We start from the raw sequence: 17,855 nt of genomic DNA on the forward strand, positions 1-17,855 counted from the left end.
TATTCAGCATTATTTTCATGTATGAAATTGCCAGCTGCACTTAGTTTCTGCACTATTATGTAGGACATTTTAACTTAAACTTTTCCAGCATCATTACTTATTTAAGGTACATTATTGATATTTCATTAGAATTAGTCTAATTTTCCTATGAAACAAGATAAGTGTAAGGGGCTGGGAATGTAACTTAGAGTAGAGCATTTGCCTAGCACACATGAGGCCCTGGGTTCCATCCCCAGCACCACAAAAAAAAAAAAATTGTGAAAAATGGTACATCTGTGGCTGCTAATAAAATCATAGTATTTTATGTAGTTTCTCTGCAAAGACTGTGAAACCCCTCAACTTTAGTTTATAAGTCTGTCTGGCTTTAACAGTCCATCTGATCCATATCAGTATTAGAAACTGTCTGCTTCACCTCTGTCCTGGATCAACTCAGATTTGGTGACAGTAGTGTTTGGGGTAGGGGGGGCAGTGGCGAGGTGTTGTTGCCACCAGAATAAGTCCACTAAAAACTGCCCCAGACATTATCCCTCTTATGTAACCCTGTAATTCCATCCCCACAATAGATGTTACCACACATGCTGCTTTTAAATTGGAACTTTTAAATCCTTTTGTCTCAAAGTTATTTAGGATAGGTTTATAACCCTAGTGTTGTCTTTTTCTGATTTTCACAAAAACTCAATTACACTAAGTCTTTGTGATGACATGATGGGAAACATTTTTGTGTCATCCTAATTTAATACTTGCTACTTAAAAGAAGGGGACAGTACTTTCTTCACTTTACAGCTAAAGACCCTGAACTGAAGAGGAATATTTTCTCAAGATTTACATGATGACGAAAGAGCTGGAATTTGAATTCATATTGCCTGAATGCAAAGCCTCTGGACTTTTTCATGTTACTTCATTGTATCGTGCAGTTTCTAGGTCTTTTGTTTTTTCTCTCCTATCTACCCCTTTACTCTCACTTTGCAGAGGAAACAATATTTTCTGCATATTTGATAGCAATTTCAGCTGCCAAAGAACTATGCTAACAGGCATTACTCTGCTAAGTCCTTCATGAAACCTAGAGGTGTTTAATAACAGGCAGTCCTACCAGCATTCCAACAGTCAGATGTCTGCTAGGTGCTTGGGGTGAGACAGGACAAGGGAGGGGGAAGGAAGGACAATCAATGCAAGTATAAGGAAATGAAGATTTGAGAAGAAAGAGATGAATTTGTATCCAGCAAAAGGGCTGGGCCTGCTGGGTGTGGTGGAGCACACTTGTAATCCCACCTATTCAGGAGGCTGAGATAGAAGAATCACAAATTCAAGGCTAGCCTAGGAAATTTAGTCCCTGTCTCAAAATAAGGTATGGGGTCAGGCACAGTGATGCACATGTAATTCTAGAAGCTTGGGTGTCTGCAGCAAGAGGATTGAGAGTTCCAAGCCAGCCTCAGCAAAAGCAAGGCACTAAGCAACTCAGTGAGACCCTGTCTCTAAATAAAATACAAAAAAGGGCTAGGAATGTAGTTCAGTGGTCAAGTGCCCCTGAGTTCAATCCCTGGTACAAAATAATAATAATAATCCTAAAAGGCTGGGTGTAGCTCAGTGATAGAGTGCCCCTGAGTTCAAACCAAGTACTGCAAAGGAAAAAAATAAAAGATTACATACTATTTTCCCTTAGGAACAGTCTAGCAAAGGAGATACCAATGTGGAAATTGGGTGAGCTTATTAAAAATAGAGATAACTGGGTCCCACTCCAAGAGTTTTTTATTCAGTAGTTCTGAGGTGGGGCCTGAGAAGTTTCATTTCTAACAGCTTCCTGAGTTATGCTGATGCTGGTGAGGGGGCTGTACTTTGAGAACCACTAATCCAAACTAAGATGTGTTGGGTTCTAGAATAAAGGTAAGTATTCATTGGGTTCCTGAGGGAGCACAAAGAAAAGAGATTAATTCTGCCAGGTAGAATTCTGAAATGGCCTTGAAGAATGGATAGGATTTGAACAAAAGTCCTGGAGAGAAGCCTGGGAATGTAGTGTAGTTGGTAGAGTGCCTCACCTGTACAAGGCGCTGGGTTCAATCCCCAGAACTGCCAAAAAAAAAAAAAAAAAAAGTAGTCTTGGAGAGGAAGAATAGACTCCAGGACTTAGAGATTGATACTTTGAGTGATTTGAGAGGGTATGTGAAGAGCAGGGAAGAGTTCTTCCTGCAGTAAAAATAGGAAAGAAGTGAGAATTCAAACTTTGGAATAGAGAACCAACAAGGGATTTTTGTTTTTCTTTTTTTGGAGGTACTGGGGATTGTACTCAATGGCATTCTGCCAGTGAGCTACTGATGATTTTAATTAGATACAGAGATATAAGTACACAATTAGGGTAATAAACCATAGGAATAGGGTTCTGAGGGCTTCAAGGAAAATTCCGTTGCCAGTCTCAGTAAGATGTGTCTCAAAAAAGGATGGGGATGTAGCTCAGTGGTAAATTAGCACGACTGGGCTCAAAATCTCCCCAGTACAAACAAAAAAAGTGGGACCTGGAATAGGTCCACATGTGCTCGAGAAGAGTCATAGGTTCTTCAGGGGTTTTTTTTTTGGGGGGGATGGGGTACCGAACGCAGGGTCTTTTGCATGCAAGCCAGCACTCTACCAACTGAGCTATATCCCCAGCCCAGTTCTTCAGTGTTCTGATAACTAAAACCTAAAGTTTCTCTAATTTGGAGAACACCTGAAAACACTTCTTCAGTGAGTGATGGCAGACAGTAATGAGAAATAATTAAGGGGGCTGGGGATGTGGCTCAAGCGGTAGCGCGCTTGCCTGGCATGCGGGCGGCCCAGGTTCGATCCTCAGCACCACATACAAACAACGATGTTGTGTCAGCCAAAAACTGAAAAATAAATATTAAAATTTAAAAAAAAAAAAGAAATAATTAAGTGTGAGAGCTAGCTAGACTTTGACTCAGCTACATTTGAATCCCATCTGTGCCAGATTAAGGATCAACCTCAAGTAGGTAACTGATCCTCTCTGGATCATAATTTCATAGTGTCTGAATGGGAGGAAAATACCCAAGATGCAGAGTTGTATTAAGAAGGCTGTCAAACTTTATATAAAGTGCCAAGCATCTTGCATGGCACAGAGCAAGTGCTCAGTATGTTGACAGTATGGATTTAGGAGTCAGAGATTGTGAGTCCAAGACCCAGCTCTACCACTTACTTGTCGAGGATGTGGGCTTTGGGCAAATTTTTAATTTTTTGTAAGGAGTACTGGGGATTTTACCCAGGGACAATTTATCACTTATTTACATCGTCAGCCCTTTTTATTATTTTTATTTTGGTACTAGCGATTGAACCCAGGGACGCTCAACCACTAAGCCACATCCCCAGCCCATTTTTATTTTATTTGGAGACAGGGCCTTCCTTAGTTGCTTAGGGCCTCGCCAAATTGCTGAGTCTGGCTTTGAACTCAAGATCCTCCTGCCTCAGCCTTCTAGCTGCTTGGATTACAGGCGTGGGCCACCCCATCTACAACTTAAAAAATATATATATAAATATTTTAATCAGTTTCTTCAATTGCTGAATGGAAAGATAATAGTATTTATTACCTAATGTTGTTCTGAGGACCAAATCACACAATGTATGAAAATAGATTAACCTGGCCTGGCACAAGGTATTACCCTCCTCTGCCTCCCTCATGCTTATTCTAGTCAGCAATGGATTTGACGTCATTAGACTCTAAATCTTGCAGTCAAGTGCTCTTATTTAATCTTGTCTCTCCCTCCTGTCTCCTGATAGTGCACACAGTGGGCACTAATAAATGTCCTATTGTGTTCCCTTGAGGGGGGGGTCGGGGGAGGAAAATTCAGACTGTGTCCCCCTCCTAGCGTCGGAGAAGAGAACTACGAAAAAGGGGACAGTGGAGCAGACACGCCCTCCCTGCCCTGGCTAGCATAAACCAGACTGGATTTCTTTCATCTACTGCTAGAGCTGCTAATAAACTTTAATTTAAGCCGGGAGCAGTGGCATAGGCTCCCAATCCCAGCAAAACCGAGGTTGAGGCAGAAGGATAGCAAATTCGAAGCAATCCTCCACAATTTAGTGAGACCTTATACCAAAAAATAAAAAGGGGGACTGAGATTGTGGCTCAGTGGTAGAGCGCTCGCCTAGCACGTGTGAGGCGCTGGGTTCCATTCACAGCACCATACAAAAATAAATAAATAAAAATAAAGGTATTGTATCCAACCACAACTTAAAAAAAAAAAGAAAAAAAGATATTGTGTCCGTCTACAACTAAAAAATATATATAAATATTTTAAATAAATAAATAAATAAAAAGGGGCGGGGCACGTGGCACACGCCTGTAATCCCAGCGGCTCAGGAGACTGGTGGGTTCAAAGCCAGCCTCAGAAACCGTGAGACGCTAAGAAACTCAGTTGAGAGACCCTGCTACTAATAAAATATGAAAAAGGCCTGGGGGTGTGGCTCAGTGCTTGAGTTCCCCTGAGTTCAATACCAAGTACCCCACCCCTCAAAAAATTAAATATTGAAAAAATTAAAAGGATGGGCTGGGGTTGTGGCTCAGCGGTGGAGCGCTCGCCTAACACGTGCGAGTCCCTGGGTCGATCCTCAGCACCACATAAAATAAATAAAGATACTGTGTCCAAGTACAAGTAAAAAAAAAAATATAAAATAAAAGGACTGGGTGTATATGTAGCTCAGGGGTAGAGCGACCCTGAGTTCGATCCTCAGTCCACACACACACACACACACAAAGTTGTTCGATTCAACTAAGCAAGCTGCTAAACGCTGCTTTCTCCTCCGAGCTTCCTCTCGCAGTACAAACTGGGCGCAACACACGCATCAAGGCGAGGCCCGAGAGGCGGGCCAGGAAGTGAGGTCACTCCTCCGCAGGGTGAAAGGTTAGCGGAAGTATCCTTTCTTCCTTTCTGCTGTATCCCCGGCTGCTTGCTGTCGGTGAGTAGAGGTTCGCTCAGGGACTTCAATCCGCATCCATCCTCGGCTTGCGGGCTGAATTGCCGGGTGCATTCAGTCCCTAGGCCTCTGACGGCTTCGTAGCGGATTCCCTCCCGAGACCAGTGCCTGCGAGTGGCTTGGGTCAAGACGGCAGTGAGCAGTCTGAAGTTCCGGGCCCACGCAGGCGTTGGCTCGGGAGTCTTTGGCTTAACGAATTTTTGAGCGTTCCCTTCTCCTTGCTCTCTGCAGAAATGGGCAAGTTCATGAAACCCGGGAAGGTGGTGTTGGTCCTGGCCGGACGCTACTCTGGACGCAAAGCTGTCATTGTGAAGGTATCAGTCCACCGGCCTCCTCCCCCTTGCATCCGGGGACCCGGCCGGTTGTGGAGGGGTTGTGGAGGGCGGACAGGCTTGGAATTTAAGACCTACTTCAGGGGAATGGAGATGCATGAGGGTTTTTAAGAGAGGAAGGGAAGATGCAAAATAAAAACAAATGTGAGACGTTCTCCACCAAAGAGGCTTAATAGTGGTCTACGTTTTACTGGACGCCTTATAGGTGTACTCATGTAATTCTGCTTTAACTATGAAAGAATTCCTTTCTAATGCTAAGGTTTAGAGGACTTAATTTGCTAAGACTAAACAGGTAAGTGCTGCAATTCTGTAAGAGAAACTGTTTAGTCAAAATGGTAACAGTGTATTTTAGTCTTTATTTGCTGCCTACCCACAGTTTTTGTGACCTCTTTAAAGTTTTCCTTACACCAGTTGCACACATCACCTGTCTTGCTGTTGTGACACATACACATATTCCACATATCTAGCACAGGGCCTAAACGGGCACTCAGTTAATAACAAATGTAATACTCGTTTATTTAGAATATTGATGATGGCACATCAGACCGTCCCTACAGCCATGCTCTGGTGGCTGGAATCGACCGCTATCCCCGCAAAGTGACAGCTGCCATGGGCAAGAAGAAAATCGCCAAAAGGTCAAAGATCAAGTCTTTTGTGAAAGTTTATAATTACAATCACCTCATGCCCACAAGGTGAGCATTTAAGAATTGATAGGAGTGTGATTTTTATATTTTCATGGTACTAGGGATTAAACCCAGTGCCTCACTCATCTTAGGCAAGTACTCTACCACTGAACTACATGTCTGGACTATTTTTTTCTTTTTTGAGGAAAAGAAGGTTCTTGCATAGTTGCCTATCTTGGCAAAGGACTTGGGATGTGGTAGAAAAACATCCTTGAGTTCAATTCTCCAGTAACAAAAAGAAAGAAAGAAAGAAATTGCTCTTTATCTGTCTTTATGTTAGCTAAAGATCGTCACCTTGTCTTTTATGATAAACACAGGCATAGGTTCCTAGTAAGCCCGTGAAAAACATAGACTATCTTGGTACACTGGTTATAAGAATTGAGAGTCCTTGGACTGAGTATATAGCTCAATTGGTAGAGTGCTTCCCTTGCATGCACAAGTCCTTTTGGGTATGGTGGCCTGTGTCTACTTGGGGAGGTTTAAATACAAGGATCACCACAATTTGAAGGCCAGCCTTGGCAACTTAGAAGACACTGTCTCAAAAACGGGGTATAGCTTAGGGGCAAAACACCTCTGTGTTCAATCCCCACTACCTTGTCTGCCACTGTCCCTCCTCAAGAGTCCTGAACAATTATTGCCAGAGCCTGGCAGCATGTATCTTAAAATTCATGCTAGAACTGCCCATTTGCTTTGGTTTACTAACCTAAAAGCTGAGCAGGCTGGGTCTGGGGATGTAGCTCAGTGATCAGGTACTTTCCTAGTGAAGATGTGACTTCAATCCCCAGACCTAAAATTTTAATTTTAAAAGATATGACTGCTCTTTCTTGGGTGCTGGACTATGGTGAGATTGATATAGGTAGCTCCTTACTGGCTACTTTGACAATATGAATAATACTAAGTGAAATGGATATAAATAGAAACCTAGCCAACTGCCATTTTGAAAGTTTAAAAAAATAAAAGGACCAGTATAATGATTTTCAGCTCAAAAAATAGGAGTTGTGGAAAGTCGAGAAGGAGATTTTTCAATGACTTGAGTCTGTGTAAATGAATATTTAGAAATGAGGATTTCCAAAGAATGTTATCGGGGCATCAGCATTTACTTATTTATTTGTTTGTTTGCTTATTTATTTTTGTGATACTGGGGATTGAACCCAGGGGCACTTAACCACTGAACCACATCACCAGCCCTTTTTTATTTTGAGACAGTCTCACTAAGTTGCCTAAGCTGGCCTTGAACTTTTGATCCTCCCACCTCTGCCTCCTGAGATGTAGGATTATATGTATGTACCACCATGCTCTTTAGACTTTTCATTTATGTATGGTACTTAGAATTGAACCTAGTGACTCACGTGTTCAAGGCAAGCGCTCTACCACTGAGCCCCAGCCCCAACTTTAGCAGGTTTTGTTTTTGTCCCCCCCCCCCCCCCCCGCAGTTGTAGTTGTTCACAATACCTTTATTTTATTTATTTATTTTTATGTGGTGCTGAGGAAAGAACCCAGCACCTCGCACATGCTAGGCAAGTGCTCTATTGCTGACCCCAGCCCCTTTAGCAGTTTTTGATGAGAGCTGCTATGGAGTCAGACCCTGACCACCCCAGTGTCACAGAGGACTTGGTTATGTGAAAGCCCTAGTTAATCCTACCTTTCCACCATTGTTCCCAGGTACTCTGTCGATATCCCCTTGGACAAAACTGTCGTCAACAAGGATGTCTTCAGAGACCCTGCTCTTAAACGTAAGGCCCGTCGGGAAGCCAAGATTAAGTTTGAAGAGAGGTAAGTGGTTTCTGGTAGTATGTGTTGGCATATAGTTTTACTAATGTACATGAAAGAGTTTGGTCTTCTTGTTCCATTCTTAATCTCTATCCCTTTTTTTCCCCTTTCTAGGTACAAGACAGGCAAGAACAAATGGTTCTTCCAGAAGCTTCGGTTTTAGATATTTTTGTTGTTGTTTCCATCATTAAAAACAAAATTAAAAAAAAAAAAAACCTTTGTCTACATGTTGTACAAGACTGGGTAAAGGAGAACATTCATAGGATAAGATAACTGGTTAGTAAATAGAGAACTGTGGGTGAATATTTAAAAATCTTTGTAAGACTTAAAGACTACTTCTGTCCACTGATTGATAATGTTTTAATGATGTGACTGCCTTCTATAGGTAAAGTGTGGTCTGCTGCCCCAAAAGGCTGCTCCTGACATTTTTAGTTGAGGTAGTATACCACTGTGCAGAATTCCTTAGCATTCCTGGTTTCTACACATAACAAATCTGGAGAACCTAAGCCATGACTTGTCCCCACTTGACACCTTAGCACAGGAGATTACCTGCATGATTTGTTGACCCACAGATTGCCAAAGTCCAGCTTTCCCCAGACTTGGTGAATCAGAGTTTACATTTCTAGTGTTTCTGTCTTTGGTACTGAGAAAGTGTCTCCTTAAGTTGCTGCCACTAGCCTCCAACTTGCCATTCTCTTGCCTCAGCTTTCTGGATAGTTGGGATTACAGGCATGCACTGCTGGCAACCTCCTTCAGCAAATTTTTCAAGCAAGTGACGCTAGAATGCAAACTACTCTGAAGAACTGATGAAGACCTAAACCCACGGCAGTCTTTTAAAGGAGATGAGGAGACTCTTACCCTCTGCCAGTGTGGCAGAGACTGGCATGAAAGTTTGATTCAAGGGACTTGGGAACTGTATTGTATCACCATTGTGCAATACAGGAAAGATTTGGCCATAGATCTGGAATTTTACCTCTTTTTTTTTTTTAATCTGACCCTGTTTTACTCTTTGGCACTCAAGATGGACTGTCACTTGGTAGAACTAGGATTCAGAAAGGCCCATTTGGGCTAGAAATGTTCTGTTGTAGAATGCTTGCCTACCATGCACAAGTCCCAAGGTTCAATCCGTAATACTGCTCCCCCCCCAAAAAAAAAAAAAAAAAAAACTCCAAATAGGCCTGTTTGCCAAAGATTAGCACTTCACTTCTCTTGGGTAACTGCAGTATAAAAAATCCTGGACTGGTTAAGAATTCTTAGAAACTAATACAAGCCTTAGGCAGTGGTGCACACCTGTAACCCCGACTACTCAAGAGAATGTAGCAGGAGAATCAAGTTCAAAGCCAGCCTCAGCAACTTAACAAGGCCCTTAAGCAACTTGGATCCTGTCTCAAGAAGGGATGGGGATGTGACTGGTTAAGTGTCCCTGGGTTCAATACATCTGTGACCTTTGGCAAGTTTCTAAGTCTGCCTTTATTTTCTTATCTGTGAAATGGGGAAAGTAGAACCAATTCTGTGGATTTCACAGAGCTAATTCATGTATAGCAGAATATTGGGCTCATAGCACAATTCATACACCAGCTATTACACTTTGTGAACTTCAACTACAGCTTTTCTTTGTCCTGTTTGCGTTCTCCACTGATAAAAATCATTATTAGGGCAGGTGCGGTGACATCTGTAATCCCAGCAGCTTCGGAGGGTGAGGATTGTGGGTTCAAAGTCAGCCTCAGCAATGGTGAGGCACTTAGCAACTCAATGAGACCCTGTCTCTAAATAAAATACAAAATAGTGTCCCTGAGTTCAATCCCTATACCCCTCTCCAAAAAAACATTATTAGGGGCTGGGGTTGTAGCTCAGTGGTACAGCACTTGGCCTAGCATAAAAGTAAATAAAGGTATTGTGTCCATCTACAACTAAAGTTTTTTAAAAGTACATTATTAATGTTTACATGTGCCCAGCATCATTCTAGGATCTGGAGAAACACTCAGGAACAGAAAAAATTCTATTGACAGGTTTGTCTAGATTACCTGGAAATGGTTGACTGGGGCCAGTATTTACTTTGCAGTTGCTTGTGAGGTGGCTTCTCTTGAAACCTTATTGCTGGGTAGTCAGGATTTTTTTTTGTTTTTGAAGGAGAAGTGGGTACTGGGGATTTAACCCTGAAGCAATTTAGCACTGAGCTATATCCCCATCCCCTTTTATTTTGAGACAGGGCCAAACTAAGTTTCTTAGGGCTTCTAAATTGCTAAAGCTGGGCTTGAATTTGCTTATCCTTCTGTCTCAGCCTCCAAGCCACAGGAATCACAGTCATGCCCCACTGCGCATGACTGGGTAGTCAAGTTTTCAACATCAAGAAGCTCCACCTAGAGGTGGAGAAGCTTTGATAGAGGGCTGGGATTTCCCTGAAATGAAAGTGGAAGCAAAAAGACTTCCTGCAGAACCTTCACAAGTTTGTTTCAGGCGCATTAGGGCTGGAGGAGACCAAAGTCCCTCAAAGCATATAAGAAGAATTTTGTTGTGGTGGACTCTGCCACTCTGTGACCAGCTCTGAAGCCTCAACTTTTACCCAACGGACCCCAGACCAATGTCAGTGACCATCAATACTGTAAGTGAGAAGAAGGGGGTGGGGGGAGCAGAGGAGCTCTTCTCTGGATCTTGAACTTGTGAACCTGCTCATCTCAGACCTGCTGAAGGACTGGAAGAAACAAGGCTGAGCTGGGATTATCTCTCCCAACCAGCAAGTCTTGATCTTGTGAATTTCTTGTGTGAATGTGTGTTTTTTAGAAGAGAATCCATGCTTTTTTTTTTTTTTTTTCCTGGTATGAACTCAGGGACGCTGTATCACTGAGTTACATTCCCCAGCCCTTTTTATTGTTTGTTTTGAGATGTGATCTTGTTAAATTGTAGAGGCTGGGCTCAAATTTATGATCCTCCTGCCTCAGCTTCCCAAATTGCTGGGATTACAGATGTGAACCACTATGCCCCGCTAGAGAATCCATACATTTTTAAAAGATACTCAAAGGGTCCTATGGCCCAAATAAGAACTTCTATGATGAGTCATGCCCTATTCCCAAAGATCTGTCCTCCCCAAAATACCCCTCACTTATATTTCCATACCAGCCTAACTACTGGCCTGCTCCAGGGTCAGGAGTAAGTGTTTCCCCCTCTGAGAGTTAAATTTCTCTGACTCATGATGCTCTTATAGACTAAGCTCTATGAGGGCTGGTCTCTGCATACCCTGTTTGGCATTGGTTGCCAGTGATTAGTACAGTCCCTAACATATATTAGACACTCAATAACCACTGTTGAGCCTGGCATGATGTCCTGCCTCTGTATTCCTAGCAGCTTGGGAAATTGAGGCAGGAGGTTCACAAATTCAAGGCCTTGGCCTGGGGATATAGCTCAGTTGGTAGAGTGCTTGCCATTCAAGGCCAGTCTCCTTAATTTAGCAGGTCCCTACCCAATTTAGTGGGACCCTGTGTCAAAAAAAAAGGGAGTTGCGGATGTGGCTCAGTGGTACAGTACTTGCTTAGTGAGTGCAAGCCCTGAGCTCAATTCCCAGCACCATCAAAAATAAATAAATAGATAGATAGATTGATTGATTTTAAAAATGAAAATAAAAAGGGCTGGGGAAGTAGTTCAGAGGTAAAGTGACCCTGGGTTCAGTTCCCAATACCGAAAATAAACAAATAAACACTGTTGAATGAATGAGTGAATCTCACCCTCTGTCCTGTTTTTTCAGCCTTTCCTGATACTACCCTATTTGTTCCACATAACGAAATTTCTCCCTTGGGAATTTTTCATTTGCCCCCAAAAAACCACAGGCTCTGGAGCCAGCCTGGTTGATTTTAAATCCTAATTTGTTCAAAGTGTGTCACCCTGAGCAAATCATTAGATGTAGTAAGTTTGTACTCTAGGGCTGGGGATGTAGCTCAGTGATAGAGTACTTGCTTAGCATGTGCAAGGCCCTAGGTTCATTCCCAGCAATCCAAAAACAAAATAAAATAAACAGTCTTATCCCATTTCCTCACCTATAAGATGGAAATGAGAGCCAAACATAGTGGTGCACACCTGTAATCCCAGCGGCTCAGGAGGTTGAGATAGAAGGATCACAAGTTTAAAGCCAGCCTTAGCAACTTAGGGAGACCCTGACTCAAAATAAAAAATAACAAAAAGTGCTAGGGATGTAGCTCAGTGGTAAAGCATTCAATCCCCAGTACCAAAAAAAAAAAGAGAGATGGAGATGGGAATTATATTAAACCTCCTCAAAAGATTACCTATCTACAAGAATTAAACTATAGGGGATGGGCTGGGGATGTGGCTCAAGCGGTAGTGTGCTCGCCTGGCATGTGTGCGGCCCGGGTTGGATCCTCAGCACCACATACAAACAAAGATGTTGTGTCCGCCGAGAACTGAAAAATAAAAATATTAAAATTCTCCCTGGGGCTGGGGATGTGGCTCAAGCGGTAGCATGCCCGCCTGGCATGCGTGCGGCCCAGGTTCGATCCTCAGCACCACATACAAACAAAGATGTTGTGTTTGCCGAAAAAAACTAAAATAAATAAATAAATATTAAAAAATAAATAAATAAAAAATAAATAAAATTCTCCCTCTTTCTCTCTCTCACTCTCTCTTAAAAATAAATAATAAACTATAGGGGGTTGGGGTTTTGGCTCAGTGGTAGAATACTTGCCTAGCATGCATGAGGCACTGGGTTCGATCCTCAGTACCACATAAAAATAAAATAAAGATATTGTGTCCACCTAAAACTAAAAAATAATTAAAAAAAAAAAACTACAGGAATTATACTACAAAAATTGTACTACAGCCAGATGCATGCGATGGCACATGGCCTGTAATTCCAGCTACTCAGCAGGCTGAGGCAGGAGCATCACAAATTCAAGGCCAACCTTAACAGTTTATCAAGGTCCTCAGCAACTTAGCAAGATTCTGTCTCAAAAAATAAAAAGAGCAGGGAGGGGGCATGAGGGTAGAAAAGATGGTAGAATGAGACGGACATCATTACCCTAGGTACATGTATGATTGCTTGAATGATGTGACAATTTCATGTAAACCAGAGAAGTGAAAAATTGTGCTCCATTGTGTACAATGAATTGAAGAGCTTTCTGCTGTCATGTATAACTGATTAGAACTAAATAAAATAAACAAATTTTTAAAAAATTAAGGGCCGGGGCTATGGCTCCACAGTAGAGTGCTTGCCTAGCATGCACGAGGCCCTGGGTTCGATCCCCAGCACCACATAAAAATAAGTAAAATAAAAGCATTGTGGGGCTGGGGATGTGGCTCAAGTGGTAGCGCGCTCGCCTGGCATGCGTGCGGCCCGGGTTCGATCCTCAGCACCGCATACAAACAAAGATGTCTGCCGATAACTAAAAATAAATAAATATTAAAAATTAAAAAAAAAAAATAAAACAAAAAAAAAAATAAAAAAATAAAAGCATTGTGTCCAACTACAACTAAAAATTAAATATTTTTTTAAGAGAGAATTTTTAATATTTATTTATTTATTTATTTTAGTTTTTGGCGGACACAACATCTTTGTTTGTATGCGGTGCCGAGGATCGAACCCAGGCCACACGCATGCCAGGAGAGCGCGCTACCGCTTGAGCCACATCCCCAGCCCAAAAAGTTAAATATTAAAAAAAAAAAATTAAAAGGGGTGAATAGCGCAGTGGTAAAGCACACTGGCTTCAATTCCCAGTCCAAAAAATAAATAAATAAAAAGAGTAAGAAAAGGGGTGGGACTGAGGAATGTAGTTTATCTTGAGTAATTACCTCTAACAACCTACCATAATGCAATGTTCAATCCCCAGTACTATAAACAAGTAATTAAAAATAAAAAAGAATTACACCATTAGGTTTGGTAAAAAATGATAAGAATTAGACTAGATAACCCATAAATTAATATAGGAAAAACTTAGCACATACCAAATGCTCAATGTGTTTGTTATCATCAATACTCTTTTCAGAAATGGAGCTCCCAAGGACAACCTTGATTCACCCCACCTCACTCCCACCTCCGTTAAAACTATTGTTATGCAGTGCTGAGATTGAACCCAGGGATATACTACCACTGAGCCCTAGCCCTAGCCCTTTTTACTTTTTTTCTGAGGGGTATCCTAGGTATTGAACCCAACAGTATTTTATCACTGAGCTACATCCTCACCCTTAACTTGCAATTTTCCTGCCTCAGCCTCCTCAGTGGCTGGGATTGCTGGTATGTGCCACCACACCTAGCTTAAAACTGGTCTCTCAGAGGACCTTTATATCAGGGTACAGTGGTGCATGCTTATAATCCCAGAGACTCAGGAGTCTGAAACAGGAGGATTGCAAGTTCAGGGGCAGCCTCAGCAACTTAGCAAGGTCCTTAAGCAATTTAGAGACCATCTCAAAATAAAGGTATGGCTAGGGATGTAGGTTGCTCAGTGATAAAGCACCTCTAGTTTCAATCAGTACCATAAAAAAGAAAAAAGGCAAGCTCTTAACATCTTGTTTTGTTTTTATTTATTTATGTTTTGATTTTTGCAGTGCTGGGGAATCAAATCCAGGGCCTCACTGCATGCTAGGCAAGGGTTCTACCACTGAGCTACACCCTCAGGCCAGGAGGTGGTTTTATGATACATGAATAAGTCTGACTATTCTTGATACATATTAGGTCCTTAATAGCCACTGACACACTTCCCTTGCCTGTTGGTATAATGCCTGTTTGGCTACAAAACTCAGGGACCCACAGGTCCAAAATCTTGGCATTGTTTCTGGTTCATTGCCCTCTGCTAAATAAGGCAAGACTCCAAGGAGTCTTTTTTTTTTTTTGTACTGGGGATTGAACACAGGAGTGGTCTGCCACTGAGCTCCCTCCCTCATCCTTTATTTACTTATTTATTTTTAATTTTGAGACAGGGTTTTGCTAAGTTGCTGAAACTGGCCTTGAACTTGCAATCCTCCTGCTTCAGCCTCCTGAGTAACTGAGATTACAGGCATGTACCACCACAGCTAGGGACCTTTTTCACTATTCATAAACCAGCATAATTTGGTCAAGCTCTAGTTTTCCTCTGCTTAAAAAAAAATAAACTCACTGAATTTTTTCAGTGCCTTTGGTAACATGCTCTCACCCTATCATTCATTCACTTCATGCATTCATTCAACATACATTTAGTGAAAGTCTTTTGTGTCAGGCACTTTTCTGGACACTGGGGATACAGAGGTGACCAGGACAGAGTCTCATCTTTCCAAGTAAGCTCACTCTTCTCTGAGCTAACCTTGTTTAACCACAGTTAAATTTGACCTTCCTAACCACAGTGTGAACTCTGCCAGCCAGTGTCTACTCCAGCCCACAAACAAAGGTGTATTTTATTTGTATCCCTGGTGCCATTTCCCTGCCTGTGCTGTTGGCTGTCTCTCTGGACCTACTCCAAATCACATCAGCCTGAAAGGCTGGTTGGCACATGGAAAAAGTTGCAGTTAAGATATAAGCTAGGAGATATATAAATTCTTGCTGGCTCTGGGCTTGATTTCTTCTCTGTACAGCACTGGTTGGAATCTGGAATCAGCCTGCCTAGGGCCAAATGACTTTGGGCAAGCCATTTAACCTCAATTTTGGTTTTCTTTTTTTTGTAAAATAAGGATAAAAGGGTATCTATCATATAGAGCTGTCATGAGAATTGAGGGATATAATCCATATAAAAGGCCTTAGCTCAGTGCCTAACATATTGTAAGTTATTTAGTAAATAATAGCAAATAGGCTGGGGGTATAACTCAGTGGTAGATGTGTGCCTTGCATTTGCAAGGCCTGGGGTTCAATCCCTAACCCCACCCCACAAAAAACAAGTTAGCAAACAGTATTATGGCATTATGCAACTCGACCTCCACTCCTCCTAGAGGCCTCCCTTGCTGTGTTAATCCCTCTGGACTACTTCCTCTAAACTCCTGCTGACCTTTACAATCAGTGACTGTGCATTGACTATCTTAGGTAGTTTGGTATAGGCCCCAGGGCTGGACCCTTAATTTCCACTGCCCTGTGTTAGGGCTCACTGTCTCATAGCGGGAGCTTGATGAGTGTTTTTTAAGCTCTAGATCTGCGGTAACAAACCAGCCATGGCTGCTGCAATGCTCCAGCCCTTCCTAGAGCAGCTGAGGCTAGCCATCCCCAGGTGGAGTGTGCCAGGACCAGCCCAGGGCAAGGTAAAGGGTTTGGGTTGTTCTGAGGCCAATCATCATGTCTGCTTTTGGGGAGTCCAGAAAAGGACACTCTTCCCCTGGGCTTGCTTGTTCTCTGGAAAGGCAGGTGACTAGTTGCTTGTTCCCTTGTGTTCCAATAGACCCTCTGCACCCTTCAGGAGGAGCAGGTCAGACTAAAGATGAGACTGCAGGAGTTGCAGCAGCTGAAAAGGGAGCTCAGGAATTCTCCCAAAGACAAGGTAAGCAGGAAGATGACGTGCAGTCTGCTGGAAAAGAGCTGGGGAGTTCTTTACTTTGGGCCCTGCCACTTCCTTGCTGTGTGACCTCAATGTGTTACTTTAACTCTCTGAGCCACAGTTTTCTCATCTGTAAAGTAGAACTACCTCTCAGCTTTGTATGAGAACAAACTAAAATCTTATATATAAAGTGCCCATTATGGGACTGAGCTATGTTATCCATTCATCAATCCAGCTCTTCTTTCAGTAAATGTATTCAGCTCTGTCAATCAAACTGAATTGGGGGCACCATCTACTCAGGAGGGATTAGGGACCTCTCTAACCCTTTCAGAGTCTATCAGCCTCCCTTTCTGTACCTCCAGATTCCATTCCCTGTACCAGAATTCCCCTTAGTGTTCCGAGGACACACTAAGCAGGGCAGACCAGTGCCCAAGTCTTTAGTTTCCAATCTTCGGATCTGCTGCCCTCTGCCTGGAGGGTCTGCTCTGGTCATTTTCGATGACCCCAAAGGTGAGCTTGGGGTGAATCTCAGGAGGGAGGCTGGGAGGTTTCCCAGTACTGACCATGTTCTTCCTGCTATCCAGTTGCTGATCAAGTGCTTCAACAAAAGGAACATAAGATTGACATGGAGGAGTGCTGGCTGCGGGTACAGGTCCAACCCTTGGAGCTACCCATGGTGACCACTATCCAGGTAACAGAATGATAAGGTCCTGGGATATGGAAAGGGTGTGCTGTACCTGGGCTTCGAGAAATAGATTGAGTCTGGGATCACTCCTGCCTGTCTCTTCCTAGGTGTCCAGCCAGAGGAATGACCAGAGGGTATTGGTTAGTGGATTTCCTGCTGAACTCAGGCTGAGTGAGGAGGAGCTACTGGACAAGCTGGAGATCTTCTTTGGCAAAGCCAGGAATGGGGGTGGGGACGTGGAGACTCGGGAACTGCTGCAAGGAAGTGTTGTGTTGGGTTTTGCTAAGGAAGAAGGTAACGGCCTACTGCAGGGAGATTAGATTTCATTGTGCATGAGGTCACAGGAGAGGAGAGGGCTTGAGGGTAAATGTCTACCCTTCCTTGTTCCCCACAGTGGCCCAGAACCTGTGCCGGATTGGCCAATTCAGAGTGCCATTGGGAAGGCAGGAGGTTCCTCTGAGAGTCTTTCCCTATGTGAGTGGGGAGATCCAGAAGGCTGAGGTAAGTGGGAGGGTGGATGATGGGGATTTAGACCTGTCTATCTGCCAGAAACCTGCCCAAGGATCAGGGCCTCTAAACCCTACCTACCTTACCCACCACCATCCTGACCCTTCCATATTCTCACAGGGCATCTGCTGCCCCAATCTCTTGATGAGTCTTTACCATCTCCTGGCTTATTTTTCAGATCAGATCCCAGACAGTTCTCCGCTCAGTGCTGGTACTCAACATTCCCGATGTCCTCGATGGCCCAGAGATGCATGACATCTTAGAGATTCACTTCCAGAAGCCCACTCGAGGGGGTGGGGAGGTGGAAGCCCTGGCAGTTGTGCCCCCAGGAAAGCAGGGCCTGGCAGTCTTCACCTCTGAGTCAGTCTAGGTTCTCCAACCAGCTGCGGTTGGGTAAGCATAGATCTTTACGTTTACTGACAGGGGGAAGGGATTACACATTGTGAACCGCTGCCAGGGAAGAGTAAAAGTGCCTACTTGGCATGAT

The 17,855-nt window shown here is 43.1% G+C and overlaps 2 protein-coding genes across 4 annotated transcripts; both read left to right on the top strand.

The window, feature by feature from the left end:
- The first annotated feature begins 4,862 nt into the window (after positions 1 to 4,862).
- Positions 4,863 to 7,971, top strand: Rpl27 (ribosomal protein L27). Its single transcript, XM_046446607.2, has 5 exons — positions 4,863 to 4,941; positions 5,191 to 5,273; positions 5,814 to 5,983; positions 7,637 to 7,747; positions 7,859 to 7,971. The coding sequence occupies exons 2-5, from the start codon at positions 5,193 to 5,195 to the stop codon at positions 7,905 to 7,907; spliced, it is 411 nt and encodes a 136-aa protein (XP_046302563.1). The 5' UTR covers positions 4,863 to 4,941; positions 5,191 to 5,192; the 3' UTR covers positions 7,908 to 7,971.
- Positions 7,972 to 10,132: 2,161 nt separating this feature from the next.
- On the top strand, positions 10,133 to 17,854 carry Ifi35 (interferon induced protein 35). Of its 3 annotated transcripts, none has more exons than XM_046446609.2 (8): positions 10,133 to 10,346; positions 15,836 to 15,943; positions 16,081 to 16,179; positions 16,539 to 16,686; positions 16,761 to 16,867; positions 16,969 to 17,155; positions 17,256 to 17,362; positions 17,547 to 17,854. In XM_046446609.2, the coding sequence occupies exons 1-8, from the start codon at positions 10,326 to 10,328 to the stop codon at positions 17,736 to 17,738; spliced, it is 969 nt and encodes a 322-aa protein (XP_046302565.1). In that variant the 5' UTR covers positions 10,133 to 10,325; the 3' UTR covers positions 17,739 to 17,854. The 3 variants fall into 3 exon arrangements, with proteins under 3 accessions (XP_046302565.1, XP_046302566.1, XP_046302567.1); XM_046446610.2 differs by having other exon boundaries at positions 10,134 to 10,346; positions 15,830 to 15,943; XM_046446611.2 differs by lacking the exon at positions 15,836 to 15,943 and having other exon boundaries at positions 10,137 to 10,346.
- The last annotated feature ends 1 nt before the right edge of the window (position 17,855 follows it).

This window comes from Marmota monax, unplaced genomic scaffold (genome assembly GCF_021218885.2).
Source record: "Marmota monax isolate L192 unplaced genomic scaffold, Marmota_monax_Labrador192_F-V1.1 WCK01_AAM20220418_F8-fsc00346, whole genome shotgun sequence".
Taxonomy (NCBI): domain Eukaryota; kingdom Metazoa; phylum Chordata; class Mammalia; order Rodentia; family Sciuridae; genus Marmota; species Marmota monax.